This window comes from Erpetoichthys calabaricus, chromosome 5, assembly GCF_900747795.2.
Source record: "Erpetoichthys calabaricus chromosome 5, fErpCal1.3, whole genome shotgun sequence".
Taxonomy (NCBI): domain Eukaryota; kingdom Metazoa; phylum Chordata; class Cladistia; order Polypteriformes; family Polypteridae; genus Erpetoichthys; species Erpetoichthys calabaricus.
In genome coordinates this window covers 22,205,865-22,224,112 of record NC_041398.2, presented here as the reverse complement: position 1 = coordinate 22,224,112, position 18,248 = coordinate 22,205,865, and the positions used below count along the sequence as shown (strand labels likewise).

At 40.9% G+C, this 18,248-nt stretch overlaps 1 protein-coding gene across 2 annotated transcripts in view; it reads left to right on the top strand.

Annotated features, from left to right (window-relative positions):
* Positions 1 to 12,800, top strand: part of LOC114643720 (gastrula zinc finger protein XlCGF57.1-like) — a 28,445-nt gene extending 15,645 nt beyond the window's left edge. For both annotated transcript variants that reach the window (XM_028792239.2, XM_051927427.1), the window contains exon 3: positions 8,575 to 12,800. In XM_028792239.2, the coding sequence (XP_028648072.1) occupies positions 8,575 to 10,061 (1,487 nt within the window). In that variant the 3' untranslated portion in view covers positions 10,062 to 12,800. The remainder of the gene's footprint in view (positions 1 to 8,574) is intronic.
* The last annotated feature ends 5,448 nt before the right edge of the window (positions 12,801 to 18,248 follow it).

Here is an 18,248-nt window from a genome sequence, read left to right as displayed (position 1 = left end):
AGGGGTGTGTGGCGCTCCCGATATCTCTGCAAAAGGACGAAGGTTTCAAGTCTTTAGAGTCCTGGTGCCTCCTGTCTTGCTATATGGTTGTGAGACGTGGGCGCTATCCAATGACCTGAGATGAAGTCTGGACTCCTTCAGTACTGTCTCTCTGGAAAATCCTTGGGTACTGCTGGTTTGACTTTGTGTTGCTCATGAAGTCCCGAATGAGGCACATTATCTGCATTGTGAGGGAGCGTCAGTTATTGCCCTACGGCCATGTGGATCAATTACCCAAAGGTGATCCAGCTCACAGGATCGTCATTTTTGAGGACCTTAGTGACTGGACCAGGCCAAGGGAATGCCCATGTATCACCTGGTTGCAGCAGAAAGTTGGTGGGACTGGACTGCATGTCTGATGGGGGGGTTGCCAACCAGGTTCACAAACTGTCCCTTTGAAGTCGGTAGATGGATTGGGAGAGCATGTGGAGTCAAGAGGTCTCTGGAAAGGGTTGTGTGGTGCTCCCAATATCTCTGCAAAAGGTCAAAGGTCTTTAGAGTCTTTAAAGTCCTGGTGCTTCCTGTCTTGCTATATGGTTGCGAGACATGGACGCTATCCAGTGACCTGAGATGAAGACTGTACTCCTTCAGTAGATAGATAGATAGATACTTTATTAATCCCAAGGGGAAATTCACATTCTCCAGCAGCAGCATACTGATAAAAAAAAACAATATTAAATTAAAGATTGATAACAATGCAGGTATAACAGACAATAATTTTGTATAATGTTGAATGTTAACGTTTACCCCCCCCCCCGGGTGGAATTGAAGAGTCGCCTAGTTTGGGGGAGGAACGATCTCCTCAGTCTGTCAGTGGAGCAGGACAGTGACAGCAGTCTGTCGCTGAAGCTGCTCTTCTGTCTGGAGATGATCCTGTTTAGTGGATGCAGTGGATTCTCCATAATTGATAGGAGCCTTTTGAGCGCCCTTCGCTCTGCCATGGACGTCAAACTGTCCAGCTCCATGCCAACAATAGAGCCTGCCTTCCTCACCAGTTTGTCCAGGTGTGAGGCGTCTTTCTTCTTAATGCTGCCTCCCCAGCACACCACCGCATAGAAGAGGGCGCTCGCCACAACCGTCTGATAGAACATCTGCAGCATCTTATTGCAGATGTTGAAGGACGCCAGCCTTCTAAGGAAGTATAGTCGGCTCTGTCCTCTCTTGCACAGAGAATCAGTATTGGCAGTCCAGTCTAATTTATCATCCAGCTGCACTCCCAGATATTTATAGGTCTGCACCTTCTGCACACAGTCACTTCTGATGATCACGGGGTCCATGAGGGGGTCTGGGCATCCTAAAATCCACCACCAGCTGCTTGGTTTTGCTGGTGTTCAGGCGTAAGTGGTTTGAGTCGCACCATTTAACAAAGTCATTGATTAGGTCCCTATACTCCTCCTCCAGCCCACTCCTGATGCAGCCCACGATAGCAGTGTCATCAGCAAACTTCTGCACGTGGCAGGACTCCGAGTTGTATTGGAAGTCCGATGTACTGTGTCTCTTCAGAGAATCCTTGGGTCCCGTTGGTTTGACTTTGTGTTGCTCACAGAGTCTCAAATGAAGCACATTACCTGCATTGTGAGGGAGCATCAGTTACAGCACTATGGCCATGTGGCACGATTCCCCGAGGGTGATCTGGGTCACCGGATTGTCATTGTTGAGGACCTGAGCAGCTGGAAAAGGCCAAGGGGTCGCATTGTAACACCAGGCTGTGGCCGATACTGTAGATGGTCATTTCCAGAGGGTGGGACTGGACTGCGTGTCTGCATGGGGGAGGTTGTCAACCGGGATCCCAAGCTGTTTTGTCAAGTGGTGGGTGCGGATGTACCAGGGGATGCTCCTCAACCTAATCTGACCTAACCTGGTTATTATAGACTAATAGACAAAAATGGCAAATTTATCCATTTAAAATTAAATCTGCTACATATTGTGTAGAAACTGAAGGGGTCAGAATACTTTTTGACTCCACTGTGTGGAGTACTTCCACCTGTACAGAATCATCAGTCATGGTGTGCCAGCTAGGCGTCTGGGGCTTCAGCCACTAAGATACATTTCACTCAAGCCTTCACTATGTAGAGACTGTCTCTTAAACCTATGTGATAACATTTCTGCTGTCTAGACTTGTGGATTGTCAGCCATAGGGTTATTTGTAGCATAACATAGATAAGAAACCTTTATGCTATGGCAATGGGCAACACCTAATGTCATTTTGCCACCTTTGTATGATTGCCCTTCAGTAATGCCCACTTTATTAGGTTCTGCCCATGCATGTTCATTATTCTACTAGTAGCCAACACCATTTTTATGGCTTTGTCCGGTATGATTTTCAGCCACGCACCCTTATTGCTAATCCTCCACCCGGTTTTTGGCTTCGGCTTTCATGGGGTCATTTTACATTGGTGGAGTTGGTTACATGTACAGTGAGATGCAAAAGTTTGGTCCCCCTTGTTTAAACTGTCTGTTAATGTGAATAGTTAAGTGAGCAGAAGATGAACTGATCACCGAAAGGCATAAAGTTAAAGATGACACATTTCTTGAATATTTTAAGAAAGATTGCATTTTTATTTCCATCAGTCACAAAATACCAAAAAAAAATTAAAAGGGTTTGAAGCAAAAGTTTAGGCACCCGACATGGTCAGTACTTACTAAGACCCCCTTAATTAAGTAAAACACTCTTTGTAGTCAACTAAGAGTCTCTCAGTTCTTTCATGTATTTTCAGTATTTTCACCCATTCATCTTGCATGCACTGCCCTATCTTTTGAGACCTTGGCACAGATGTTCAATGATGTTTAGGTCAGGGGACTGTGAGGGCCATGACAAAACTGCCATCTTACACTTCTTGAGGTATTCCATTGTAGATTTGAAGGAGTGTTTTGGATCATTATCTTGTTGTAGGACCCATCCTCTTTTTAACTTCAACTTTTTTTTTTTTTTTTTTTTTTTTTACAAATGCTGTGATGTTTGTTTCCACAATTTGCTAGTTTATTTATTTATTTGAATCCATTCTGCCACAGAATGCAACACAAGTCCAAAGCTGATCAATCCTCTGCCAAGCTAAATAGTCAGAGACGTGTTCTTTTTTCAGGAATTTGGCCCCTTTTTTTCTCCAAACATACCTTTACATATTGTGGCCAAAAAGTTCAATTTTGACTCCATCAGTCCACAGGTGCTGAATTTTGTGGCTGGGACACAGTAAAAGGTTTTCTTGTGCTGACTCTACTGTGAAGGTCATATTTGTTTAGGTGTCACTGCACAGTAGAACAGCACACCACCACTTCTGGGGCCTCATGTATAATGCCATGCAAAGAATTCACACTAAAACATGGCGTACAGACAATAACAGAAATGTGCGTATGCACAAAAAAGTCCAGATGCATAAATCTGTGTGTTTGCCAACTTCCACGTTCTTTTGCTCCATAAATCCCGGTCAGCGTGAAAGTAACGCACGTGCACATGCCTGCTGCCCCACCCCAAACTCCTCCCAGAATTACTCCTCTCTGAATATACAAATCAATATAAATAGCCATTAAGCTCAGCGTTCTGTAAAGAGGCAATGGCAAAAGTACGGGGGGAAATAGAAGATTTTCAGTGAATACCAAGTGGAGGCAAAGAAAAATGTACTATTTGTTGTTTTAAACAACAAAAGGAAGTTGATCGAGTGACAGAGTGTCGGTGACACTCAAGCTCAAGTTCACAAAGTCGCACAGTGCCCGAAGTAAAAAAACGTTGTCAGATATCAAAGTTGCTGTGAAAAGGTGAGTCGTATCCCACTGTCTGAGTGTCAAATGAAAGCTTATTAGGGTACAGAGAAAAAAAAAAAAAATAGGGACACAGTGGGGGAAAAAAGCTTGAAATGTCAACTTTAATCTCGAAATTTCCACTTTAATCACGTAGTTTATTTTGTCATTAAAGTAGAACATCATAAATGTCATCTTAAAATCGTTTCATTTACTATTTTCTCAAATCCCATCGTAACTAAAGTAGCACGCTAAATGCTTTGTTTTGTATGTGTTCTTCTATGTGCTCTATGTGTGTGAATCACTATGTGCTTCTTAAACGGGCTTTCTCTTCCTCCGACTGGACACAGAATCCATTACATTTGTGATATTACAGCTCTCTGAATAATTAAAATACTGACATGTATACTTGATATCATTTTCATGATGATAGGAGTTAAAGCATATTATTAAACATGGGAACACGGTGGTGCAGTGATAGTGTCGAGCTGGCTCCCTGTCCAGAGATTGTTCCTGCCTCACGCAAGATGCTTGCTGCGCCATGCACGACCTTCAATGAAATAATTTATTGCAGCAGTACTGTCTTTCAAACCTACTAACCCCCAATTCCTGTCCTTCCTTTTCTTTCTCCAAGTAACCAATCTCCACACAATCAGCTCTGTAATAAGACGTTAAGCCATCTGTAAGCTTTGAACGCCGATTCTTCAAAACTTTTAAGGAACATTGAGATATCTTCGTAGTAGGTGTTTAATTATTTTATTCATCTATCTTTCCAGTGTTGCGCCAGCCCCAGCAAAAATACAACGCAAGGCAGGAACAATTGGGGCACCAGCTCGTCACTAGCGCTGCGACACCATGTCCTTACATGTTTAATTATTAACAATATAGATTATTTAAATGATGTTAACATTTTATCTGTATAATATAATAAACATTTTGCTGCATTTCATCTTAAAAAATGATTTCATCATCACGTGTAAATACACGCTTTATAAAGTGGCTCAGGTTGTGCAATATTATAACTATCACAAGTTTACAGTGAGGTAATTGTACTTATGAGTACAAACAGTTCTACAAGGAGCACTTGATGGACTGATTGAGTGCGTTTAGAGCTCTTGGGATGAAACTGTTTCTGAACCACAAGGTCCGTACAGGAAAGGCTCTGAAGCATTTGTCGTACGAGAGCAGTTCAAATAGCGAATGGCTGAGGCAGCGTGTGCTTGATGCTGCATTCCAATGATTCTCTTTCCGATCAGCTGCTGTAGAGCTGTGATTCACACTCAGATACAGTGATATAAATACTCTGAGTGGTGCAGTGAGAGTAATATGGAAAAAGATGATCCGCTGTGGCAAACCCTACTGGGAACAGCTGAAAGAAGAAGAAGAAGAAAAGGTGCAGTGAGAGGAACAACGCTAAAGCAGTTATGGTATTTGGAATAGTTTGGCCATTCCGTGGACCATTATATTGGCACACGTTAATTACAATCAGATGCCTTAAACTAATAAACAATATGTGGTTAATTTCAGTGTATTTATAAAGCCACATCAGGGATATGGATCTAAAACAAAAAGGGAAACCACACTGGAACAAAAGCACTGCTTTGATGCTGGGTGCTGCCAGTCTGCAAAACCGAGTGGAGAACTTACGTACGCCAAGCATTTAGCTGGCATTTTTATTTTAGTTTAGTTTTAATACATCACGATTTGAGTGTGGAAACGGGAGTATGCAACATTTTTGTGCGTACGCAACATTTATACATGAGGCCTCAAGTCTTTTGCAGTCAAATGGGGGGTTTTATTTGCCTTTCTAAAATTCCAACAAGCAGTTCTTTCAGAAAGTTTTCTTGGTCTTCCAGACCTCAACTTGACCTCCACCATTCCTGTTAACTGTCATTTCTTAATAACATTACAAACTGAGGAAACGGCAACCTGAAAACACATTATCATCTTCTTGTAGCTGCCTCCTGCTTTGTGAGCATCAATTATTTTATTTGTCAGAGTGCTAGGCCGCTGTTTAGAGTAGCCCATGGCTGCAGATTGTTGGGACAAAGTTTGAATGTTCCGAGAATTTATACAGCTGTGCATCACCTGGAGTGTCCTAACGATGACTGTGAACAAGCCATAGTCCTAATGAGTTAATTATGGTCTGAGACCACCTTGGGAAAGTTATGTGAGGCCTCCAATATCTTTGGGTGCTCAGATTTTTGCATGGTTCTCCTTTCCTTTTTTTACTGTATAATTGTACAAAACAAAAGCAAAACACTAAACTTGCATCAAATGCTGAAAAGAAATGTATCCTCTTTTAACTTTATTCCTTTGTGGTGATCAGTTCATCTTCTGCTCACTTAACTATTCAGAGTAATGGACATTTTAAGCAAGTATCTCATTGACTGTCTAAGGCTCAATTCAACTCAGTACTTAACCCATATTGGTGGTTTAGATTACAATATATTTAAATAATACCTTATACATAATCACATAGTAAAGTAAGTGCTTAATCATATTATACATTCTAATTTTGTTCATACTGTATTCTAATTATGTGTGTGTGATTGTACTGTAGGTAAAAATATCCAGTAAATACTCCTGTAGATATATTTCCATACAAGGGAAACAAGTCAATTGAGCTTTTCAGTCTATGCAAGAAAATCATTGTAATCCTTCATATGGACACATCTATCATCAGAAGAAATTTAAATAAAATGTAGTTCCAAATTATGAAAATTTTGCAAATTCCAAAAATTTCACCCAGCTGTCAGAACCCTTTTTACATGGGATGACTGAATGCAGAATAGTATTTTGAGTCTTAATTTTAAATGCTGAACATGCAATTAGTCGTATTACTCTCATTTTAAAAAATTAGCTCAGCAGTTGTATTATTTTGATCTGATAATAGAAAATGACATGCAAAAAAAAAATGGTAGATCAGGCCTGGACACTATAAAACACAGTTCTCTAAGTCAGCCTCCGGTTCTTTCAAACTGTGGCAGAGATTGAGGCGCTTAAAAACACCATCATGCACTGTCCTCTTTCTGTCGAGACCACGTTGTGTGATTCAAGATGACAAGAAGATCAGTCCAAGCCTAATAATTTACATGCTGGATCATTAACCCTTTCCCTATATAATATATATATAATATAAAATAGCAGGGCCTCTAGCACTGACCACTGTAGATCATCTGCCAATTCTGATCTGGTTCCTCACACAATCACCCTCTGCTTCTTCAGTCTGAGCCAATTCTGCACTCATCTACCCACAATACCCTGAACTCCCATTTCTTTTAGTTTGATAACTAACCTATCAAGTGGCACCTTATTTAATGCAGGGCAGGTTGAACCTGAACACAATTGCCAAAACAAAATAACAAAAAATAAACTAGACAATGACTTAAGGAGTGCAAGGTGCCCCGACTTAAATCTGTCAGTAGACTTGAAGAGTGAAGTCCATCACTGCTCACCATGAAATTTGACTGACCTTGAACAATTTTGTATGAAAGAAGGGGCAAATATTCACAATCTGTGGTGTGCAAAGGCGGTGGAGACAAATCCAAAGTGACTGATGGCTGTCATTAAAGCAAAAATTGGCTCTATCAAGTATTCAGGCAGAAGACTGGTCAGTTTTACAACTATGTTATTGGAAGTTTTAGTTTTTTATTGATTTTCAGAACTGCTGTGTTTATTTGTTACTTGAATGTTTTAAGACTAAATGTGTAAAGATATGTTAATGGGTTTTGATGTCAAGCTGAAAGACAAATGAAGCGACTGTTACAGAGGGGTAGGATGATTTTCTAAAACAGCGTTTCTCAACCTTTAAGTATTTACGACCTGAGTTTTCATAAGTTTTAATCGCGCCTCCCTAACGTTTTTTTGAAACCCTAATAAAATTTATTCCTATATTTATTGCTGCCGATACACCACTACACGTTTAAAATTTTCCTACAAATAGCGAAATTACGCCACATATGGCAACATTCACGCCCCCTTTTTTGTTACTACTAAGAACCGCTGTGCTAAAAGCACGATAACAGGCCTAGCACATTCAAATTAGTTCATGATTGCACAGAGTTTTATCCCAGTCTCTGATAATGTGTAAACAGATGGGTTGAGCTATACACCATCACTTTTGATATGACAGACCCGAGTATCTTTTGTTACAAATGCCACACATTGAAACAACCAAACAATAATGGCATTTCAACAAGATGCAAAACAATTTCAATTTTTAATAGAAACATTCAAGAAAAAAATTAAAACACGAACTACATGCACACTTTATCACAATAATGTCAGGAATTCCTATACAAAATAAAGAAAGATAAGAAAAAACAGCTAATCACAATATGAGCATTTCACAGGTTATTTGTTTGAACTTCTTTCTTGTCTGACAGACTCATAGAATTAGTCTTTTAAGCAGCTTTTAAATAACAAGGTAGAGGAGTAATATCAAATGGTACTGTTTTGTGTAAAACTCGTATTCTATTAAAAGTTTGTTCTCCTTAGTCATAAGTTCCTAATGGAACAAATTGAAAGACACTTAGGCTAGATATACACAATCAGCCCATAATGCAGAATGTCATCTTCAGTGACCACCAAGTATTGATTTTCGTGGTGTTTGCAAACTTTGCTTGAATTTAATTCATTAGTGAAAGTTAGACCTCAAAATACTTTGTACACATCTGTCTGTACTTTTGCTCAGAGTTCAGTTTAAATATGGTGCTGTGTTTTCTTGGAGGTCTCAGTGTCATTTGAATTATAATGCATTGTTTGCTTAATACAAATATCAATTGTTTCTGTCTTCAGATTTTCAAGAAAATGACAGTCTCCCTCTGCCTTCGTATGATGTAGGATACTCAGATGGAGACCCTCTTCAGAGACAGGAAACTGCTACAGCATGGAAGAAGCCACACTGGTGTTCTGAATGTGGTAAAAAATTCTCACAAAAAAGTAACCTTCTGGCACACTTAAAAATTCACACAGGAGAGAAGCCACACAGCTGTTCTGAATGTGGCAAGCAATTCTCTCAAAAAAGCAATCTGAAGTCACACATGAAAATCCACACAGGAGAGAAGCCACACTGCTGTTCTGAATGTGGCAAGCGATTTTCACAAAAAAACAATCTTCAGTCCCACATGAAGACTCACACGGGGGAGAAGCCGCACAGCTGTCCTGACTGTGGCAAACGATTCTCACTCAAAAACCATCTTATGTCACACATGAACACTCACACCGGTGAAAAGCCACACTGCTGTTCTGAGTGTGGCAAACAATTCACACGAAAAAGCAATCTTCAGGCACACTTGAAAATGCACACGGGAGAGACGCCTCACAGCTGTCCTGAATGTGGCAAACAGTTCTCACAGAAAAACCATCTTTTGTCGCACATGAATACTCATACAGGTGAGAAGCCGTACAGCTGTTCAGAATGTGGCAAACGATTCTCGCGTAAAAACAATCTTTTATCACACGTGGCAATTCACACCGGAGAAAAGCCACACTGCTGTTCTGAATGTGGCAAACAGTTTTCACTAAAATGCAGTCTTAAGGTACACTTGAATCTTCACACAGGAGACAAGCCTCATGGCTGTTCTGAATGTGACAAACAGTTCTCACAAAAAAATCATCTTTTGTCACATGTGAAAACTCACACAGGAGAGAAGCCATACTCCTGTACTGAGTGTGGCAAACAGCTTTCATCCACGAAAAACCTTCAGATGCACATGAGAATTCACACGGGAGAGAAACCTTACAGCTGTTCTGAATGTGGTAAATTCTTTTCCCGCAAAGACCATCTTCATAGCCACATGAAAATTCATACTGGACAGAATGTTGCAAGGCAGTTTTTCTGTACTCAATGTGGCAAACAACTTTCTTCAATGAAAAACCTACGGGTGCACATGAGCCTTCACACAGGAGAGAAACCCTACTGCTGTCCTGAATGTGGCAAGCGATTCTCACACAAAATGAGTCTTTGGTATCACGTGCGAAATCACAATGGGGAGAAAACACATTGCTGTTCTGAGTGCAAAAAGCCTTTCTCATGCAGAAGTCATCTTCTTAGGCACATGAAAAAGCACACTGGAGAGAAGCCATATTCCTGCCCTATATGTGAGAAACGGTTTTCAGAAAAGAGCTCTCTGAAGAATCACAGGAGACTTCACACAGGGGAAAAGCCACATTGCTGTTCTGAATGTGGTGAACAATTCTCACTGCTAAGCAATCTTAATAAACACAGGAAAATTCACAGTTCTTCTGAGGTAGATGAAGAGACAACAGTGGAGACAATTTAGGTGCGACGTTGAACCTGTGATGCAAATTAAAGAGGTGTCAATTTTGTTCCTGTAGATGGGGCCACTCTGACATCAATGCTGCTGGGTCCTGTCTCAAGCTTTATAAGTCAGTCAGTGGCAGGGCTGGCACTTGGTGGGTATGGGGTACAATGAGTGTAGAAATGAAGAGTTGTTTCTTTTACCTCCAAAAATCAGCAAACAATTAAGAGACAGGTCATCCATAGAATAACCAATACATTGCAGGAAGAGGCATTTTTTAATCTTACAGCCATATTATTTGGTACATATTAAAATGAAGTCATCTTTTGGAATGTTGCTGCTATTTCGATTTGATCATTTTAGGCACATTCTATCCAAAGTAGTTGACTACTATATGTTAATACATGAACTGTACTCTTCTAAGATAGAATCAGACCTTACATTGTAGTCACTGTATGCTTGGTGGTGTGCAGCATTTGTTGAAGATGATCAAAAGTGTAACTTAGGTAGTGAGAATCAAAAAGAATAGAAAAGACAATTAGAAAAGAAACCAAAGAGGATGTGGTCCTTGGCTCACACACTTTCTCTGATAGCAGAAGCACTGAATGCCAAAATCAGTCTGCAGATGATGATTCCCAGGGTACCATCCATTTACCAGTACATCCACCAAACTGGCTCATCATAGCAAAGTCGTGAGAGCTGACCATTTATTCAGTCTAAGGTAGTACGAATAATTGTAATGTGAATGATTTTTTTTTTTGACCCCCACACTTTGGCCACTGCCAGTCCCCTAATATTCAACATCCTATTATAATAAGTCATTTAAGCATTTTCTAACCCGCTTAGTCCTGAACAGGGTCATGGGGGTCTGCTGGAACCTTATCCCAACTAGCATAGGGTGCAAGGCAGGGAACAAACCCTAGATATGGCACCAGTCCATGGCAGGGCATACACACACACACCAAGGGCCAATTTACATTCTCCAGTTCACCTAACCTGCATGTGGGAGAAAACCCACACAGACACTGGGAGAACCTGATCTCCTTACTACAAGGCAGCAATGCTAGCACCGTGCTGCCCATTATAACAAGTGTGTCAACAAATACAAACCACAGTCCAAAAGTCCCAAGTCAACAATCCAGAAATCAGAAGGCAATAACATGATGTACTACACAGCAATGTAAAGACCAGTCAGTCATTTTCCAACCCGCTATACCCTAACTGCTGGAGCCAATCCCACCACAGGACACACACACCCACCAGGGACAATTTAGAATCACCAATGCACCTAACCTGCATGTTTTTGGACTGTGGGAGGAAACCCATAAAGACACCGGGAGAACATGCAAACCCCACGCAGGGAGGACCTGGGAAGCGAACCCGGGTCTCATTACTGCGAGGCAGCAGCGCTTACCACTGCACCACCCCAATGTAAAGACCAAAAATCCAAAATAAGACAACAATACACAAAATGAAAAAGCAGTCCTTGAACGTTAATGAACCACTGAAGGGTCCGCTTCCCGGACTCACCATATATGTGCCGAGGGTGAACTTCTTGCTGTGACATCAAAACACAGGAGAACACATCATGCTAATGCGTAGAACAATATAAACAACAATACCTGAAAAACAATACATCGACTTTCAAAGCAAATTCTGGGAAAAGGAAAAAGAGAAGCCTACCTGGGAACACATCCTTGGTCGAAACATGTGACGTGACAAAGAAAAAAAAATAAGCAGTAGTAAAAATGGCACCCATAAGCAGCAATGTCATAACGACCCACGTGAAGAAATCTACTCTTTACAGACGATGTCCTGAGCAGGCTTGAGTTTAAAAGGACTCTAAAGGACTAATTCCAGTCTTCAAATGAAGCAAGAGAACTAATGCAAAAATAAAAATGTTTCTTTGGAATAGTTATGAGGGGAAAGTGGTCAAGTGCTGCTCATATGTTCTCTTGGTTTATTTTCTTGTGTTTGTAACAATGTCCTATATTTTGTACTTCCATCCATCCATCCATTCTCCAACCCACTGTATCCTAACACAGTTTTCCTCTGGTATAATGTAAGCTTACTTAATCTAACAGAACATGCTGAAAAGGCAGTACAAGAAAACAAATAAGACCAAGCTGGTGTGAAAACAGATCTGGGGAGACTGCAAGAGGGATCCCCCTGTTATGGCGTCCATGTGTGCAGCTATCCGTACATCCATAATAAATTACAGCCAAGGAAGGAAACACCTTTTGAAATTAAATTCAGATCCAACACTCAGACGTGACTGGGCACAATAGAAACACTCATGTCATCAAAAGTAACCAAGGAACAAACAAGAGGGGCAACCGAAATACAGTAAAGTGACAACAAAATCATAAACTGCAAACATCAGAAGAGACCTTTGGCCTGTGAGCAAACAAACAGCAGACACAGACGTGGAAAAGCAGAGAGCACTGATACAGTGTTGTATTGCCATTGGGTTTCACGTGGTTTATCATTGATACACTGAGGAAGTTACCTTTTTTTTAAGAATTTTGAAGCATTTTTTTTTAAATATGCATAAACAAATGCATTGTTTGTGTTTTCCAACAGGTGGTTCATCACTGTCAAAATCATTTCTTCTGTATTCCCATAAGTCAAGCCTTGCTATTAAATAACATCTCCTATGATGCTGTATCACTTTTAATATGTATTTGCATAAATGGCAAACTGTTAATGTTGATGTGACAGCAGAGGTCCCAATAAAAATTCCCCGTCTTCATTTAACTCGATCATTTCTGTTCATTTTGTTTTATCTGCGCTGTTGAAGTTTTATCTATGGTGTTGTGGCTAAGAGCGGCCTGCCAGTCCCAAACAGTTGACCTTCTGGCCATCCAGTCCTTCTGAGCTAAAGAGAAATGTCCTCTTGCTCAGCGGTGTGATAGATAGATAGATACTTTATTAATCCCAATGGGAAATTCACATTCTTCAGCAGCAGCATACTGATACAATAAATAATATTGAAGAATGATAATAATGCAGGTGAAAAAACAGACAATAACTATGTATAATGTTAAATGTTAATGTTTACCCCCCGGGTGGAATTAAAGAGTCGCATAGTTTGGGGGAGGAACGATCTCCTCAATCTGTCTGTGGAGCAGGACAGTGACAGTGATGACTTCCTAACGTGCATGTCCACAATCGTGTGTGTGACTCCGTCTCAGTCCGCCACTCATGTGCGTTCAGCACTGCTATCAGGGATGATAGCGTGAAAAGGGTGTGACAGGTGAAAAGCGGGCACTCTGGCACACACCAAAAACTAAATCTGTCTCTCTCTCTCAGTTTGAATTCTCCATTTCTGTAGTGTTGGCCTCTTTTCTTAATGGTACAGCTATGAGAATGTGGAACACAAACTTTAGTTAAAGTCGCTTGCATCATTGTTATTCATTTATTTGGCTGTCACTTTTATCCAAGGCAACTTGCAACATTCCTCTGGACACGGGAGCCAATTTGGGATTGTTCATTAAACTAAAATGCATATTTTCTAAGATTTGGGAAGAAAAAAAAAAAAAACAGACTACCTGGAGGTCCATGTCTAACCCACAAGGACACAGCACCAGGGCTGAGACTGAAATACAACATCAAATCTGTAAAAAGTCATTTTTCCTCTCATCCATGACTACAAAATGCTTAATTTGCGCAATCATGTTTCTATATTATGAAAATATGTATAACAACTCTTAGCTTTGTCTTATCCAACATTTTTATCTTACGCCCAATGTAATTTATTTATTTGTGAATTTTTCTTCATACTGGGTGCTACCAGCCTGTTTCAAGCACACAAGTGGACCAATTGGCCCTGCAGTGTCCCCTATACCACAGGTGTCAAACTCCAGGCCTGGAGGGCCACAGTGGCTGCAGGTTTTCATTCTAACCCTTTTCCTAATCAGTGACCAGTTTTCACTGCTAATTCACTTTTTTCCCCTTTTATTTTAACAGCCATGTTAGAAGGATTCAGTTCTCTGAATTGATTTGTTCCCTCATTAGATGATAGCCAAACAGAAATGAGATGTGAAACGAGCCAACAGATGACCAGCTTAAACTGGGGCTTCAAACTCCAACAACTTTCTTTAATGAGAAGCCGAAGCTTGCTTGCTGTTAATTAAACCCGTTATTTAATTCCACGGCTTGTTGCTGCTCTCGTTCTGCAACAGCAGACATTTCCAAAACTGTTGATTTTCTGTTTTTTATAAGAACATCTTCAAAGTGTTTTGAGATATTAACCTTACTGAGACCATCACCTTTCTTTAGTTTCAGATATTGTGTGATGTGGCGGCTTGTTTTGTCTCATTATTGTTTGGCTGGTAATTAAGGAAAAAAAACTAAAGGGCCTGAGTCAAGTTAATTAAAAGAAGTAATTAGCAGCAAAAATTGGTCACTAATTAAGAAGATGTTAAGAATGAAAACCTGCAGCCACTGTTTGACACCCCTGCCCTATACCCTTGGCTGTGTTTGCTCAACATGAACTGTCCAGTTTAGTGATGGGCCTGAAAGTTATTGCCCTATTAAAATGAGGACCACCTGGATATTTTCCTTCAAATCTTCCACAGTGCAAGGCTTGTTTCCGTTAGACTTTTCCTTTGAGCAGACCCCAAAGGATGAAGTCTGGAGGTGTCAGATCCGACGACCATGGTGGCCAAAGCCCCTTTGAAATTACCCTATTGTCGAAGAAGGATTCAGTTTCTGCCACACTCCTTGCTGCTGTGTGACATGTTGCTCCATCTTGCTAGAAGTAACTTTCCGTTAACTCAGGATCATCCAGTTGAATCTGACATCGCCGAAACGAATTGGGGTCCCAATAGGATTGCACCATGAAGACGCGCTGCTCAATACTGTACACCACCATCCTGATGAGAAGTCGAGTAGTTACTGAGGGCAGGGGTATGGGTGGTAGGCACCCAGAAGTTGCAAAGGGAGGTTAAAGGTCGTGACGGCTGTCCGCTCCGATGCAGGGGCATCCAGGCTTGTTCGATGCTCCGTATACAGAGGAGCACACTGCCAGATGTTTTGTCCCAGCAAGAGTTATTACAGAATATCCGATGCCTCTTTTGAGTGAATCTCCTTGTAGAATACATTTACGTTAAAACTGGCTGATGTTCAGTGATGTCCATCAGACCAGCTTGTTTTAGAAACTTCATTTAATTCATCAGGGCCAAGGCTGGGTCCTACTCTGCTGGGGTGGGCTTTGGTTTCTGTAGCCCTGACCTGAATTAAGCAGATTTAAAAATATTTGAGAATGGGATGTGCTGAATCAGATTTATAAGGGTGTAGGAGGATTTGTTTTAGTTTTGGGTGCAGTTATTTCTCTGCTTACCACGGCCTGCTCTCTGCATGTTTAATATGCAGATTTCATTACTGGCTTAATTGACTTTGTGTCTTAAACAATTCTCTTTCTGGAAAAGAAGTTTTCTTGTTATGCTGTTTTGTGTCCTGCCATATGTCTTGATTTGGAATTGGAAACGAGTTTCTTGTATTTTTCAAATATATACAGCACTGTGGAAAAGTCTTAGGCACTTGTTAAAAACTGTGTAGAGTGGGAATGTTTTCGAATTCAATGCTACGAATAGCTTTTATGAATCAATAATCAACACCTAGAAAGTGCAGTAAACAGAAAAAGAAAACCAACTCGTTGATCTCAGTATCTGCTGTGCCCACCTCTTACCTCGTCTTGCAGTTTCTGTCGGCCTTCTTTTAATTCTTCTTGTTCATCCACCACACTTCCACTACAGGCCTTGGCGCTCGTCTCTTAAGTAATCCCAGAATGGCTCATTATGTGGCTAACTGGTGTGCCTCTTCTCCAGTCTCCGCTTCCCAGTTGTTGTTAAGTGTCCTTTTAGAATTGAGGAATTTTTTTGCAAATGAGAAGAGATCTTTTAGTCCTTCATGCTGCGTTTGTTTAGCTCAGTGGTTCCCAGATTCAGTCCTGCAGGTTTTTGTTCACAATTAGTAATAATAATCAATTACAACTGATCTCATTCAATTAGTTGGTCTCATTTCTTTCCTCTTCACTTATTCTGCATTCAGAGTTAAAAGCAACTAAATATTCCACTTAAGGTCAAAATTGAAATCCGTTTTTTTTGTACACCACTCTGTACTTTCGTTTGTACTGAATGAGTGTGAATTGTGAAAATTACAACCACAAATTTAGATGCGCTCTCCCCGCTATAAATGTAACGTTCGGTACTTGTGTACTAAATGGACGGCAGTTCCTACCCATTCTAGTGTTGGGTTCTGTGGGGGAGGCGCCCCGGTTGCTTAATTTTTGGAGTTTAAATTATTAAACTGACCTACCCCAACCACAAATACTAACCTTAAAGTTAGTGGGTGGTATTAGCTGTCCATGCCGTCCGTTTAGTACACAAGTACCGAATGTTATGCGCCTTTCCTATGTGTGTGTAAAGATTGCTGATGAGATCTGAAACATAACCACCCCAGTAGGTTGTGTTCAGTAGTCAGTATGCATGCTAGCTGCCAATTAAATAGTGAAGAACAAGCTACTCTTTTGGGTTCATATATTTGTAAATCTCACTCTGAAGGAGTCACTAGCTAAGTTTCCATCCAATTTTTTGCGACGTTTTGTTATCGACAAACAGAATATACGTAAAAAAAATGTGCGAAATTTGCTGTCTCCAGCCTGTTTCCATCCAACTGGCTTTTTAATCGATAAAATGGTGTGCGTGATGACGTCATCCCACCCCCCCAAACGGCACTGTCGCATAAGTTTTGTTGTATCGTGAAAAAAATCTGCCCTTGAGCCGTTTCAATACATAATTTTGTGTATGTCGCAAATTATCTACCTTTTGTTTTCCACGTTACACCCCCTCCACTAAACAAAGAAATGGAGAGATTATTCAGACAGTTTTTTGAAATTTGCAAGCTTACTGTTATTTCAGTTACACAAATAATTGGAATTGTACATAATATCCGAAGACGGCAGCAGAATGAAGCAGTTGCTTGTCTGATAGCCTTAGAGCTCGAAGAAAGTACCCCAGTGCGACGAAACCCACGGGTATGGGAGAGACGACGGAATAAGACCTTCTGGGAGGAGGTGGTGGAGAGACACTTCACAGAAAATCTCTGGCTGCAACATTTTAGAATGACACGGCCGACGTTTGAGATGTTGTGTGGATTCATCAGTCCTGATGTTGCGCCCATCACAGGTTGCCACCGACCACCGGTTCCAACCCAAAAGCGGATTGCCATCGCCCTTTACAAGCTGGCAACCTGCGCCGAGTATAGAGTAGTTGGAGAAACTTTCGGGGTTAGTAAAACTACCGTCCATCGATGTGTATATGCTGTGTGCACCGCTATTAAAGAAAAATTAATGCAGCGTTATATCAGACTTCCGACTGTAGCGGAGGCCAATGAAATTGCATACCGCAATTCCTTGGTGCATCTTGTGCCACAGATTTACGGTGCGCTGGATGGCACGCATGTGCCTACTCTTCCTCCGACGGAAGGCTACCGCGATTACATTAATCGCAAAGGGTGGCCATCTATTGTTCTCCAGGCCCTTGTTGATGACAGGTGCATGATACGAGACATTTGCGTTGGCACTCCTGGAAGTGCCCATGATGCAGCTGTGTTTGCAGCATCGGATCTGTACAGGTGAGCCTACCTTTCAACATCCCTTCTCAGTGCGATAACAACTGAATTAGTACTGTAACCTGCTTCCCTTAAGGTTTTTAATTAAAACTGAAATTTGAATTAATACAAAATAACGACGTTTAATCAAAAAACAACTCTCTTCATCAGACCATGTGAACCGCTCCGCCATTCTCGTTTTGATTGCACGTGATATGTGACACATTTATTTGCGTTAAAGCCCTTTTTTCCGACAAAAAGTGTTTCCAATGTAGTTTTTGCGACATCTGAAGTATCGATATGGAATTTATGCGCTAAAGTTAAACGGAAAAATATTATGTCGACATGTACAACATTTTATCGATAATTAGCATTTCCATCAGCTATATCGGTAAAAAAATTTGAAGCGCTAAATATTTTTTCGCAAAAACTCCTTGGATGGAAACCTGGCTAGTGTCTCATCAGCCATGAACCTCATCGAACGTCACTGGTCTCGCCCAGATTCTTAGTAAAAGGTTGTGAATGTTCCCGCTTCAACTCCACGTCTTGGTAGATTGATCCAGATTCTCACCACTTTTGGTGTAAAGAGGTGCT